Source organism: Podarcis filfolensis (genome assembly GCF_964270895.1).
Source record: "Podarcis filfolensis genome assembly, chromosome: Z".
NCBI classification, from domain to species: domain Eukaryota; kingdom Metazoa; phylum Chordata; class Lepidosauria; order Squamata; family Lacertidae; genus Podarcis; species Podarcis filfolensis.
In genome coordinates this window covers 20,156,860-20,170,258 of record NC_139617.1, presented here as the reverse complement: position 1 = coordinate 20,170,258, position 13,399 = coordinate 20,156,860, and the positions used below count along the sequence as shown (strand labels likewise).

Sequence of the window (13,399 nt, the reverse complement as noted above, 5' to 3'; positions counted from 1 at the left end):
TTTGGAATGTGTCATATCTCATTGACATCCAGAGATTCAATGCTTTCCCTTCTCATCTAGATAACTGCCAAGCCCACAAAGTTTATAGGGAGGCTGCTGAGTTAATGTTGCTGGGTGATAATCCACTTCAGTTTCAGAAACATGAAGTACTGCTGAGATATATTTCCAGTTGGTTTATTCTCAGCACTCAGGGGGATAGGATACTATTTCAGTTTCTCTAATGAAGGCCAGAAAATGAAAGGCAGAGCATCAGGTTAAATTATGCCTAAATGAAGGGCTAGACCCCCAGAGGAAATCAAGCTTTTGCGGGACAGTATCCCTTCATTAATCCTACAAAATGCTACATCTAATGTTAATTCTTTAAAGCTGAACTGTTGAAAGATCTGCAGATCCACCTAGTGCTTTAAACAGTGATCATTTCAGCATTAACATTTCATGCTCATAGGGAGTTGTTGCTACTCAAGCAGTTGCATTGGTGCAATTTAATAGTATGCATCAGGCACAATGCAAGTGGTTGGCCGGGCAGGACGTGGGCCTTGATGTGTTTTGTATATACTATCACTTTGCTACCTCTTTCCCTTTGTGGTCCATTGGCAGTATGTTGCCATTGGGATGCAATCTTCTGCAGTATCTAATAATGACAACTTCATTGCTGAAGCTCTCTCCTACTAAGGTAGGTATATGATGTTGCCTCAGCAAATGACTGAAGCTGTGTCCTGCTGAGGTAGAAAGATGTTGTTCCAGCAGGGAGCTGAAGTCAACTGAAACATTGTGGGCTAACGCGACCTGTACTGTGACTGGCTCCACCGCCCTAAAGGAGCTAGTTGGGTTGATAAAAGGCAGTCTTGATTTATTTGAAGGTGGTGACATGGAAGGTACTGCAGGAGACTCCTCCTCTGAGTCTGAGGATGGTGGCAGAAGTGTGTCCTCTTGTTGGGAGGGACCTGGATATGGTACAGGCAGTTCTCCCCCTGTGAAAGTGACCTGAACTTCATTTTCATCAGAGTCCTCTGCCATTCCTTGCAAGGTCTCAGGGTCAGCAGTCATGACACCAGCAGACCTTGGAGGAGCCACTTTGGGGGGCGCTGGTAGTCAGAAGAGACAGTTTTGGGCCAGTGATCAGACTCAGTACATGACAGTATCATATGCTTCATAAAGTCAGAACTAACTTCCCTCCCCAATGCCTGATTTCAAAAGGATTTGAGACATTCAACTTTATTTATCTGGATGGGTTTTGAGTGGCTTTGTATTTTGATGGGCAAATGGTTCATAGGTTCACTATGCCAGCAATTTTGTTTTGTGTAGTGTAAAAGTATGTGTGCGTATCGTTTCATTACATACATAAGCGATTGCATGATGTGAAAGCTCTTCAAGTTGCATTATCGCCCTCCTGCCGCTTTTTTTTTTTTAATAAGGAATGATGGTGTGAATTGGGCCATCTTATAATTCTTTTGGTTTGGTTCAGACAGAGTTAACCCGGTTAATTTATGTTGCACTAGGAATGAGTTGTGTGTTCCCTCTCCCTGTTGTATCTCTTGTAGACCTTAATTTAATACTTCCTGATTTGCTAACCCACAGTTTCTCATGATGTCCAAATCAGCTGCTGTTGGAGCAATCTCTATGAACCAGGATACCAAATTATAGTTTGATTCTGGCCTGGTCTGGCCAGGATTTAGGGAATGCTAAATCCTGGTTTGGATGTCACAGGAAACTATGAATTAAAAAACTAAAAAGATGGCTCACGAGTGGAGGAGAGAGTGTATGGACACATGACTTATCCAAAGTCCAACAAATCATTACTTCTGAACTTGACCCCATGTGGAGGGGGACACATGTGCTTACTCTGTTATCACAGCTGAAGTCGGTTTATGATCTGACCCATTGTCTTTCAGCCTACACCTACCTTCCAAGAAAGAAAGACAGATGAAATATTATTTTATATTGCTGAGCATAAATAATCTAGTAATTAAGCAAAATACACACACAAGCAACCTTAATAATCACTAGCAAGCAATCACCATTCAATTAAAGAATAATTACATGGCTATTTGTACCCTGCAAAACAAGGCATTACTAAAATCAGTAACACAATCAATATTTTCACTGCAACAGGATGTGGTAGTGATGGACCTTTCAACCTGTGCTGATTAAATTGCCATCAGATTGTTTCCTAGTTAAATCCCCACATGTTTATTTGTCTTGATTAATATGTAAATTTACATCTGATTCTAGTAACTTTAAAAGTAGAGCCTTGGCCTCCATCAGGAAGGCTATGTTTTCAGCCATTTGCATACAAACTGCTTCTAAAAGTTTGTCTTTAAGTTTGCAAAAACAGCAGTTTTAGACTATCACATGACAGTCTACTCTCGTATCATTTTGGCCACATTGGACTTTCCGTGAAGTTCACTTTCCCCTCCTGTAAGGTATATGCCTACATGGCTCAATTTCACACTAAACCATGGTTTGTGCAGCCATATTTTTAGAACCTAAAACCATACTATTGGCTTCCAAATGTACTGGCAAGACACATATTTTGACATACTTGTGAAGTTTCTTTTTCTTTTTTCCCCCTGTGCTGCCCGGCAAGCCGTAATATAGAGCTGCTTACTCGCTTCAATCTTCTCTGGGGTTCATGTGGTTTCTGCAGAGGTGGGCTACTATGGTTTGTCAGTTCACCCACTGCACCAAACCATGGTTTGCACTCCTTCAAAGCATGGTTTCCAGTTTTGTTTCACTGGTCAATTGTAAGTCATGTTTCAGATCAATCTCTTCCTTAGCCATGGCTTGCACTGATGGTTGAAGTGAGCTCCTGTAAATCCAGAGGGGTAGGACCTGTTACTGCCACCTTTTCTCCCCCACTCATAGGGCTTAACTGTTTGCTCCCTCTCACACAGAAGTGGATGGTAGAACATAGATGTCATATACAGCAGTGTGCATAGGGTGCCGTAATGGGGTAAAACCTGCCTTCCTCAAGAGATGCTGGAGTTATGTGGGAAGGTGTTATTGCTCTTACAGGGTCCTCATAGTTAATTAAGACAGCTGCAAGGAGAAGGCCAGTGGACAACCTGTGCCCCCCCCCCCCAGAAGTGGTTGAATTCTAAGTCCCATCAGACCTAGAGACAGGATCAGTAGTCACTGGTGATGGGAGCTGTGGCCCAATACAATCTGGCTCAAGTTTCTTTCTGCCACTCCATTTGTTCCATTGTGGTGATACCCAGCTTATCACTTCCTCATGATTCAATACTTAAGGTGCTTAGTTAGTGTGCATTGATAGCTGTGTGTAAAACTGCACACTTAGTAAGTATGATGTTGCAGTGATGTGAAAAACAAGTGATCTTGTCATTCAGTTGCTGCTGCACAAGAGCAGGTCTCCAAACCTGAGGACTGTTGTGCAATAAAATGTATTGATCTACACAGCAAAGTTTTTTATTGTGTTTTGCTGCATTGTATTGCATAGGACTCCCCAGAGTATATTTTAAAAATGCACTGACTATGGGACTTAAGAAATTAATCTAGATAAAAAGGACAAGGTTTATAGGCCTAAAGTAGTAAACTCAAGAATGATTTTAGGATGTGATATGTGTGTGTGTATCTGAGATCTAGACAGATGTATAATAAAACAAATATTATGCACACTCTTTGTGGAAGTATGAATACAGTAATGGCACCTCTGTGCAATAGTACCAGAGATTTCTGACATTTAACCACTTGAGTGTGTCTCCTTTTGATAAAGAGCTTTGCTACTGCAAGCTTGATGGAGTGAAATTTAACTTTCGTTTCTTTGCGAACAAGGGAAATCATTTTTGAGAGAAATGGTTCTTGCTATGAACCTCTCATTCATTGTTGCTGGTTGGCTGTATAACACAAAGTTTGTCAAAAGCTTCTTTACTCATCTGGATGGAATGGATTTCTCTCTAGGAAATAAGAGGAGGGGGAATGTCCAATTCGTGTTCTGTTTAGTGAGTACTAAAGTCTTCAGGTGCATTTGTACATGAATATTTCACTCACTGAGAAGTTGCAACGTGGGATTTGTGGTTTTATATATGATTTAACAATTAGGCTGCAATCCTATTCACACTTATCTGGGATTTAGTTCCATTGAACTCAGTGAAGCTTCTGGGTGTACATGCATAAGCTCTTAATAATTCTGCCAGATGCATATTTGGTTCACAGTTGATCTGAGGAAAGCTTGTGTTCCAAGTGTCTGCCTGTTTGGGTGGCAGGTCTAATTGGAAATCTAGCTTGATGACCTAAGTCTACTTTTTTAGTATCACTTGCCCTGCATATCACAATTACTGGCCAGGTTACAGTGCCTCTGTCCCATTTATTTGTGCCTCTGGAACACAACCAGTGTTCTCTGTCTGGCAGCACAAGGACCGCTGGAGTAGTGGGTGGAAGAATTTAAAGGCTGCACAACAAAGGAATCCAGTGCAACAGCTGTGCTAGCAGAAGCTTTTTGTGCAAGAGACAATTCTTGTTATGCAATCCACTGTGCAACCACCTTTGGACTTGCATTTCCCCTTGTGCAACAAGTATATTGCTAGGTGACTTCAACTTAGTGCTACATTGGATACAGCCCCTTCCCTTGTTGTTACATGCTTGGATTGGATAACTTTTCTCATCCTGAGAGCCATATTCCCTCATGGGGAACCATTTAGGGGACGTGCACGAGAGGTAGGCCAGGGCTAGAGGCAAAAGTGGGCAAATTGATGCACGTGCTAAAGTCAGAGCTTTCTACAAACACACATAGGTCCCTCCCTCCACACATCATTATTATCTTCATAGTTCAAGGGCATACAGCTAGGCAACAGCAGATGAGGGTGCAAAGCAAGGCTGGTGAAGGGTGTGACATGGTGAGAAGGATGGTGCCCTGGGGAGGGGGTGTGACCCAGGGAGAGTCCCAAAAGCCAGATACAGAGGCCCTGAGGTCCTGAGGTTCTCCACTTCTGTTATATACAATATATTATATTTGTTTGAACTTCAGTTGAGAAGTCCTGTTGCTTGTAAAACAGGAATTGCTGAAGTGGGTTGATCTGTTAGGGGTGGGAATTCCTGGAGTGTATTCAGATCTGCTGTGTCCTTCTCCCCTATTTTAAAGACAATATAGGGGCTGGTGCAGCATAACCATGTGGTCTCATTCATGGACAAGAAGCACCTAACCTTTTGTGAGTAAGAGAGAGAGAGAGAGAGAGAGAGAGAGAGAGAGAGGCGCCACTTTCCTTCTTTTACATTGTAGATTAATATTCTTAGTCACAATTTATAAATGGCTTGATCCAGGGTTGAAAAACGTGAGGATTTTGATAGGCTAGATTGGAGTTGTTACCTGAGCCCACTGCACAGCATTCAGAAGCACCAATCAGCTGATGAAGAAGGGAAGCCTAAAAGATAAATTGCTGTGGTCGCTCTTGGAATGTGCTGTGCTATACTGTAGTACAATATGCTTTAAAATGTTTCAGGAGCCCCATGAAAGCAGCACAGGTTTCATTCGGCTAGGATACTGAGCTTGGACATGACATCATTTTAGCACAATGAACCTAGTATAGATCCCCGAAATACTTTCTGAAGTCAGTTGGCTCCATTTTACAGGTGGGAGTTTTGAGATGCACATAACAATGTCATATGAAGGAGTTTCTTACCAGCATATTTTTGTATCAAGGACTGTATGGAAGGGAAGCTGGTTTCCTTCCACCGCGATGGGCCCAGTGAGTCAGACAGCAAAGAATTAGGGTGGCCATTTGCACATTGCCTAAAGCATCACCACAAAAGAAGGGGAAGAGAGTGAAGATTTGCACAAAATTTACATGTGTAAATATTTATGAATAAATGCAAACTTAGAAATAATTTCCATAATTTAAGGCTATGACCAGAGGACAGGAGCTAACTGTTGATGAGAACTTCCAGGGTCCTTATCTTCCCTTCTTATGGTCAGTGGTGGCTTATGCCCACCCATTGGGTTTGGTAGGATGCAGGAAGACCAACAGTAGTTGGAGCCAGAGCCAGTGAAAGGCAGAGCCAACTAATTCCAGTTTTGTCCCCTGATGAGTCCTAGGCAGAGGGGGGCATGGAGCTGACAGGCAATGCCACACTCTGGACTGGTTGCAAGTAGGAAGGCAGGCGGCTGGGGACAGACTGGGTTTGGTGGGGCAAAGCCTCATGTGCCTCTACTCTTATGGTTCCTATGAGTCTTATGAGACTTATGAGTCATCTAACCTGGTGAGCCTTATTGAGACCTGTTTAGATGGTTAGATGAGAAGAGTGAACCAGCTTTGCCCACCTGGGTTACCTGGGCACAAGCATAGGTGATGGTTGCGGGGAGAGAGTTGGCTTCATACACAGGAATTCTACCTTCTCCACCAGGAAACCAATTCATCTGGGAGCCTGGAGCTGCTCTTCAACACAATGTGTCAGCTCAAGCCTTGAGTTTTCTGGGGGATACCCCGCTTGTGGCCCTGCCAGTCTGTTCTGCAATGACAGGGCCTTGTCTGTCATGGCACCCTATTTGTGGAACTCCCTTTCCCTGAAGAAGTGACTATTCCCATTCCTGTGTCATCTGAAGTCACATCTTTTCCTTCTTGCCTCTGTGACAACAATTAATATTTTACTGATTGCTGTATTTAACTTGTTCTGTTGTACTGAATGTTTTGATAATTGAAATATTTTTGCTTGTGAGGTTTGTTTGGTTTGTTTGTTTTTGTTTTTAGTTTATTAATGGATTGTGATCATTGTGTTCTGTTTGAATGTGTTGTAAACCACCCCTGGGATATTTTGGAATAAAGCTAGCAATTAAATCAATAATGGCTGGGTTGCAATTAAATTAAAAGTTGGCTAGCAATTAAATTAATAATGACATGGATCAGAATCTAGAATGCCATCCAGTCACATCCTGAAACAAGGGTGCATGACTACGAAAATCCCTTTTCTCACCAAAGGTATTGAAGAACCATGGTTATCATGTTTAATCATGAGAGCTGGTGCAATGTGGTGACGAGATTTCGTTGCTTTGCTCCTCATTGCCTGGGGAAGGTTGGGCTGAGAGGTAGCAACTGTCTCAAGGTCACACACTGTAAATTTTGTGGCTAAATGGGGGTCTGAATCCTGCTCTCACCTGTCAAATCCTCATTCAGCTTAGCAGCCCATCCTTCCTCAGAGGGTTCTTATGAGGGTGAATCAGAGGAGCCACATACCGCCCTAAACCTTTTGAAAAAAGAGTGAAATCAAAATCTTGTAGGTAGATGAGATTAGAACACTGGGTCATCTAGTAAAGTTGAATATTTGCTCTCTGAAATGGAATGCCACATTCCTAACCCCTATCCCCCGTGCAGACCATCCAAGTGTCCCCATTTTCCAGGGACAGTCCCAGATTTACAGAAGCTGTCCCAGTTTCTGATTTGATTCTGGAATGTACGTATTTTCTCTGGGAAAATGTTGAACGGTATGGTAGGATGTCCCCATTTTCATCGGAGAAATGTTTGCGGGGTATAGAGTTATCTGACCCCCCCCAAGCCATCTGAAGGCAGCCCTGTATAGGGAAGTTTAAAAAAAAAAAAAGATTAATGTTTTATATATGTTGGAAGCTGTGCTGTGTGTCCAGAGTGGCTGCGGCAACTCAGTCAGATAGTAAATAGTAAATAGTAAATAGTAAATAGTAAAATTATTATTATGGAATAGAATTTCCCTGTTTTCATTGGAGAAATGTTGGAGGGTATGTCAAAGTTAAGAAAAGCAGATCACCCCCAACACTTGTTTAAGGGCCACTGGCAGAATTGGGGACCGAAAGAGTTAAGGCTGTAGGAGCTGGTTTTGAATACAGCCAAGGCCTCTATGCTATTCAGGACCTTAAAAAATCAATGCAAAGTGCATTACTATGCAAATCCTTTTGACAAAAGAGCTCTGAAAAGTTCATTTTCACTTTTGTTTCAACAGTTCACGACCAGGAAGACCCCCCAAGCGCTCTCTGGGGGTTGCAATACAAGAGAACACGCGCCTACTGCCCCACGGAGTACCAGGCCTCTTATCACCAGGACTTATCTCCCCAACAGGTAATAAAATCCATTGGATGATTGGCTCTGTCTCTCCGTACTGCACAGCAGTTGAAATAAACTAATATTGATCTAACTGCCTTGTCCTTCAGGGCTTTTCAAGCTTTACCAGAGGTTACGCTATTGGATTTTTTGAGCATTCATGAAAAACCCCGTGTGGTGTTGCTGTGCTGACTAAAACCTAATGGATTTGCGATTTAGTTCTTCATTAATCGTAATTTCCTTAAAGGGAAAGTGCCATTAGATACTTGGCTATATGATACGGGCGGAGGCAAGAGTAGGATGCTGATCTTCAAATGGCCTCATAGGCTACATGAATACCTTCTCTTAAATGTAGTGGGGTGGGCGAAATTATTCTTTCTCCTGCTCTGTCGAAACACATGGAAACCAACCGTCCAGTGCTGGATTACCAAATAGGCAGAGTAGGCACCGGCCTTTTAAATAATATTGGTTTGGTCTTGAAATAAAATTACTATCAAGCTTTCTTAGTTCAAAGGCTATCCCACTTGAGCGTGTACACGAGAAACCTCCAGAAACTAAGCTTTCTGTGAGTTGGTGTGTTCCAAGTTCTTGCCAACTTCGGATTCTAATAGAATATTTGTGAGTACTAGGAGATAATTTGCAAGGGGGGGAGGGGAGAAAGATTTTGACTGCCACAGGGTTAATCCGGTGCTGCAACCATGATCAAAGAGGACCTTCATGCATGGTGATAGCTGTGGGTAACACCAGTAATGTTTCCTGTGGCAGACCATGCAAGATGTAGAGATCATACACATGTGTACATAATGCCTTTGAACATCTGGGTAGGCAGTGCTAGGAGAGCTATCACAGAGGTGGGTAACAGGATCCAGCCATGGGCTAAGTTTGACCCGTTTTCTACAATGACAGGCAACCCATTTTTGCTGTCCTGGTTTGAAATCAAACTATGAAGGCAAGCACATTGCCTGGAAAGCCCCGACAAACGGCTGATCATTCGATTGGGTCTTGCAGTGTGCTGTGCATGCAGTGCTTCACAAGGCCTGACAGTCAGCTGGTTATTGGTGCTTGTAGGGCACGATGCACAGGGCACTGTAAGATCCAGTGATCAGCTGACATCAGGTAGGGGACAGGCCAGCAGGGCTTAGCCAAAATGCCCTTCCATTAGCTGGCCGCTAATTAATTAGGTCCTGGTCTGGGGGTTCCCCACCACTGGGTATCATGTACAAGAGGGCAAAGACTTGTTCTTTGTTGCCGCAGAGGGCATGCCTGCATCTACAGGATGGTAGATTTCATTTGAATATTAGGAGATACCTCAGCACCCATTATGTACTTTGTGTTCAAAACAGCATCATACCACTTCAAGCAGTTGTGACTTCCCCGCAAAGAATCCTAAGAACTGTTGTTTGCTACGGGTGCTGAGAGTTGTCAGGAGTCCCCTATTCCCCTCAGAGAGCTACAATTCCCAAAGGGATTGGTTCTTTTTTAACCACTCTGGAAACACTAGCTCTGTGAGAGAAACTTCAGTGCAGCTCAGGGGTTTCCCACAGTTGTAATGTACGGTGTTGTTTGAAGGCAAAGCAAAGGACCTAATACCAAAATGTATACCAGTGCCATTATTGTGACTCAGATAAAATGTCGTGAAATGTTGTGAGCCTGCTTTTGGGCACCCCAAAAGTCTTCTTCAGACTTCGAGTTTTGTACAAATGCATATCCATCTCAACTTTTACTGGAAGTTACCGTTTGGTCAAACTCTCCCTGAGTAGTTTAGATTGATGTTTGAAGATCTCAGGTTTTTGTCTGCAGGGAGTTGTGGTAGGTTTGTGTGCCATTCCAACATACAACAACCCCGCCCCCTGGATGTAGTATGAAGTCATATAGTCCAGGATCTTGTGATGATTGGTATGTTTGGACTTAAGTAAAGCTTGAAAGAGAAATGGGATACCACCATTTTGCCCTGATTAGAGATCCCACCCCTACTGAGTGATCTGGCTAGTGCCTGTAGACAGAATGCTGAACTATTGGAAGAATTGGACTGACTCAGTTTGACCATTCTCCTTACAAGCTGGGAACATTGGCAGATGTGAAAGAAATGCAAAATCACTTCCAATATGCATTTATTAAAAGGGCAGAAATCGGGACTGGTTGACAAAGATATTTCACAACTGCCATGTAATGACTGCTTTAAATTACCCCATAGCTGGCTGCTAATTAAAGGTGCAGGAACACACACACAGAGACAGACACAGACACACAGCTATGGGAGACACTAGTGTTAATGCTGATGTTTATTGCAACAAATGCATGAAACATGGGCATCGTATGCATGCTCACCTTTAAACATCTAAGTGTGTGCATCAGGGAGGCAGGATTTGGTCAGTATCCCCAAACATATGATACGTGCCCCAAAGTGGAGACGATTAAAAGCAGGAGCTTCATGTGGCAGACGAGACATAGCATTTTAGCCATCTATATGATACAAAATGTGAAGCAAACTGTACTCCTTTAAAACGACTGTTTCACCCACTGTCTCTGCGGAGACTTGTTCTCGGTGACAAAAATTCTGCTACGAATTACTTTGATGTTTGTGGCTAATAAATTAATATGATTAAGTTAATGAGCAGCACAAATGTTGCCAAACTCCACAAAGTCCATCTTTTGATTCCTGCTCTCTACATTTGCAGTCCTGCCTTTCCCCCTGTGGTGAGAGGATCGTTGCTTCCTACGCACTGTCACTGTGATAAATGGCAGATCCCACAGTACCCTGTGTTCCATCTGGTGTGCCCTCAAACTAATCCAAAATGAGAAGTATTTTATACAGATCGCACGCTCATGAGTGATGCCTTGCAGGGATCATAGGAAGATCTGATTATTTTTAGTTTTAAACTTTCCTCTGATAACAAAGTTGTTCAAGAATAGTATCTAGGTCTGCAAGCTGTAATAGTTAAATTAATCAACTGAAGCTAAATTGGAGTGGGCAAATTTTTGATCTGTGGGGCTGTGAGTTAAGGGAATTCACAAGGTATGTTGATTGTACTGCTGCACCTGAAAATACTGCCTTTCTCCCAAGTTTTAAAATATCTCTTTTCTCTCAATACTTCTGTCTCTTTCTTTCTCTCTCTCTCACCCTCTCCTGTCCCACCTTCCTTAAACATTTTGTTCTTTTCTTTAAACATCAAGCCTGTGGATTTGTTCTTTTTAACATATTTATTGCAAAACTCCTAATCCTTGAGGTGATTGTTGCTGCTGTTTTTACTTTTAATGTAATTACTGAATAGCTTGTCATAGTGGTTGCTGCTGCTGCTACTGCTTAAGAACCCATGTCATCCATGATGTTACCTGCATGGTGGTAGGTAGCGGGGAGGCTGATTGCATAAGCTGAAACCGATCCCACAACACATCGCAAACTATGGCACTGCATGCTTTGTTTGGAACTACAACCGCAGAGTCAAGGTCACCCGAAATCAAGCAGCTTTATCCTCAAAGTATATAGCCACTTGGACACAGCTCTGTAGGCTGCTTCCCTACGGTGGGAGGCAGTAACCTCCAGCCCATCTAAAATAACTCTTCTGGCTGACTACTAGAGGATGCAATGCAAGCTGTGAAATAATCATTCTTTGCAGCCCGCATTGCCTCATGGCAGGTATGATTATGCACGCTAACCAGTGTTTGGTTGGCTTCTGAGCAAGACATGTACAAGTTGTGCTAGAGTCTCTGTCCAGCATTTTTCAGAGCCTCAAGCTCCCCAGAATACAGTGTTGGAGTGAATGCTTTGGAATCATGTCAACTGCTTAGCAAAACCAGGGCTTTGACAGATCATCAGCTTTCTCTGCAGTAAGATACCCCAGAGTCAGAGAAATACCTAAAGGACAAAGAAAAACAGTAATGTTCCCCATAGCTTCTGTGTCCCAGAGCAACCACTGCCTCAAAGACTTGGTTGACACTTGGCATTAGATTTATGGGGACTGGTGCACTTAAGACAGGGTGATATTAAAATTCATTTTGAAAGCATGACAATTGTAATAGTAGTGTTCCATATTATGGAAGGAGATGTGGAAGTTATAGTTTGCTCATTTTTTTATTTATTGTATTTCCAAGGCAGTAGCACTGCTGCTAGTTTGTGGTCTGTTATTGCATTGGGATGTGGGCTCAAGGATTGCCTTGGTATCTAGACTAGAAGCTAAAAGAGAGTCATGTTTTATCATAAAAAATGTTAAGTGGTAATGGCAGCTCTTAGAGTAACTTGACTGATAGTGATACCCCCTTTAGTCCATACAATTGAGAGGAACAAAGTAGGCGTTTATTTGCTTTTGACATAAGAAAAGCAAGCCATCATGCTTTTTAAGATGTACAGAATCCCAAATTAGATAAATATTTGCTTTACAGCATAGCATTTAATGTTATGTTTGCCATAATTTGCTGCTATTTTGACAGGCCACAAATAAGAAGTTAGTCTAACACTCCATAAAAATGCAATAAATTAGATACTACTTCCCCGGGAAATAATTATTCCACGTATTTATGAATTGTGCGGGGATCTGCAGTTTGTATCAGAGCTATTCATTTTCTCAGTCAGACTTAAGTAACCAAAAGATGGAGGTGGTGGGGTTTTTTTTTTTGAATGGGTGGTGGGTTTTGCATCATCCAGATTTTTGTGCATACAGTGGTACCTCTAGTTACGAACTTAATTCATTCTGGAGGTCCGTTCTTAACCTGAAACTGTTCTTAACTAGAGGCATGCTTTCGCTAATGGGGCCTCTTGCTGCAGCTGTGCTGCTGGCACACGATTTCCATTCTCATCCTGGGGCAAAGTTCTCAACTCGAGGTAACTCTTCCAGGTTAGCGGAGTTTGTAACCTGAGGCATTTGTAACTCGAGGTACCACTGGTATTAGAAATGACTCTGAAATCTTGTTCATGGGATAGGATTTTAGAGACCCCAGAGCAAGAATTGGAGGCCATTTTCAGTCCAAGGGCCACATTCTCTTCTAGGTAACCTTCTGGGGGCCACATGCCTGTGGTAGGCAGAGGCAGAGGAAAAAGTGGAGAGAGCAAATAACAGAGCAATTAACCTTTCTACAGTAGGCTAGTTTCTAGAGGTACTCACATGCCCTTCTCCATCCTTCATACAGGCAAGCAAGAAGGATTATCAGAATTCATGAACGCATACCAGCTAGGCAAAAACATTCAAGGGAAGGTGCAAAAGAGGGCATTGGGAGATGTTCTCTGGGGAGATGGGGTGTGACTGGTAAGGGGTGTTTGGCATGGAGAGGGTCCTGAGAGCCAAATAGAGAGACCTAAGATCTCCCATACCTTGCAGGACTCCTAATCTACTTGTAGGTTCCCTTAGTTTTCTACATTTCCATGTTATAGCCACTTTTGCCTT

General features: G+C 42.7%; 1 protein-coding gene across 11 annotated transcripts in view; it reads left to right on the top strand.

The window, feature by feature from the left end:
• The window catches only part of DACH2 (dachshund family transcription factor 2), a 333,515-nt gene that overhangs the window by 176,227 nt on the left and 143,889 nt on the right, over positions 1-13,399 (top strand). For all 11 annotated transcript variants that reach the window (XM_083595941.1, XM_083595936.1, XM_083595937.1 and 8 more), the window contains exon 2: positions 7,924-8,039. In XM_083595941.1, the coding sequence (XP_083452067.1) occupies positions 7,924-8,039 (116 nt within the window). The remainder of the gene's footprint in view (positions 1-7,923; positions 8,040-13,399) is intronic.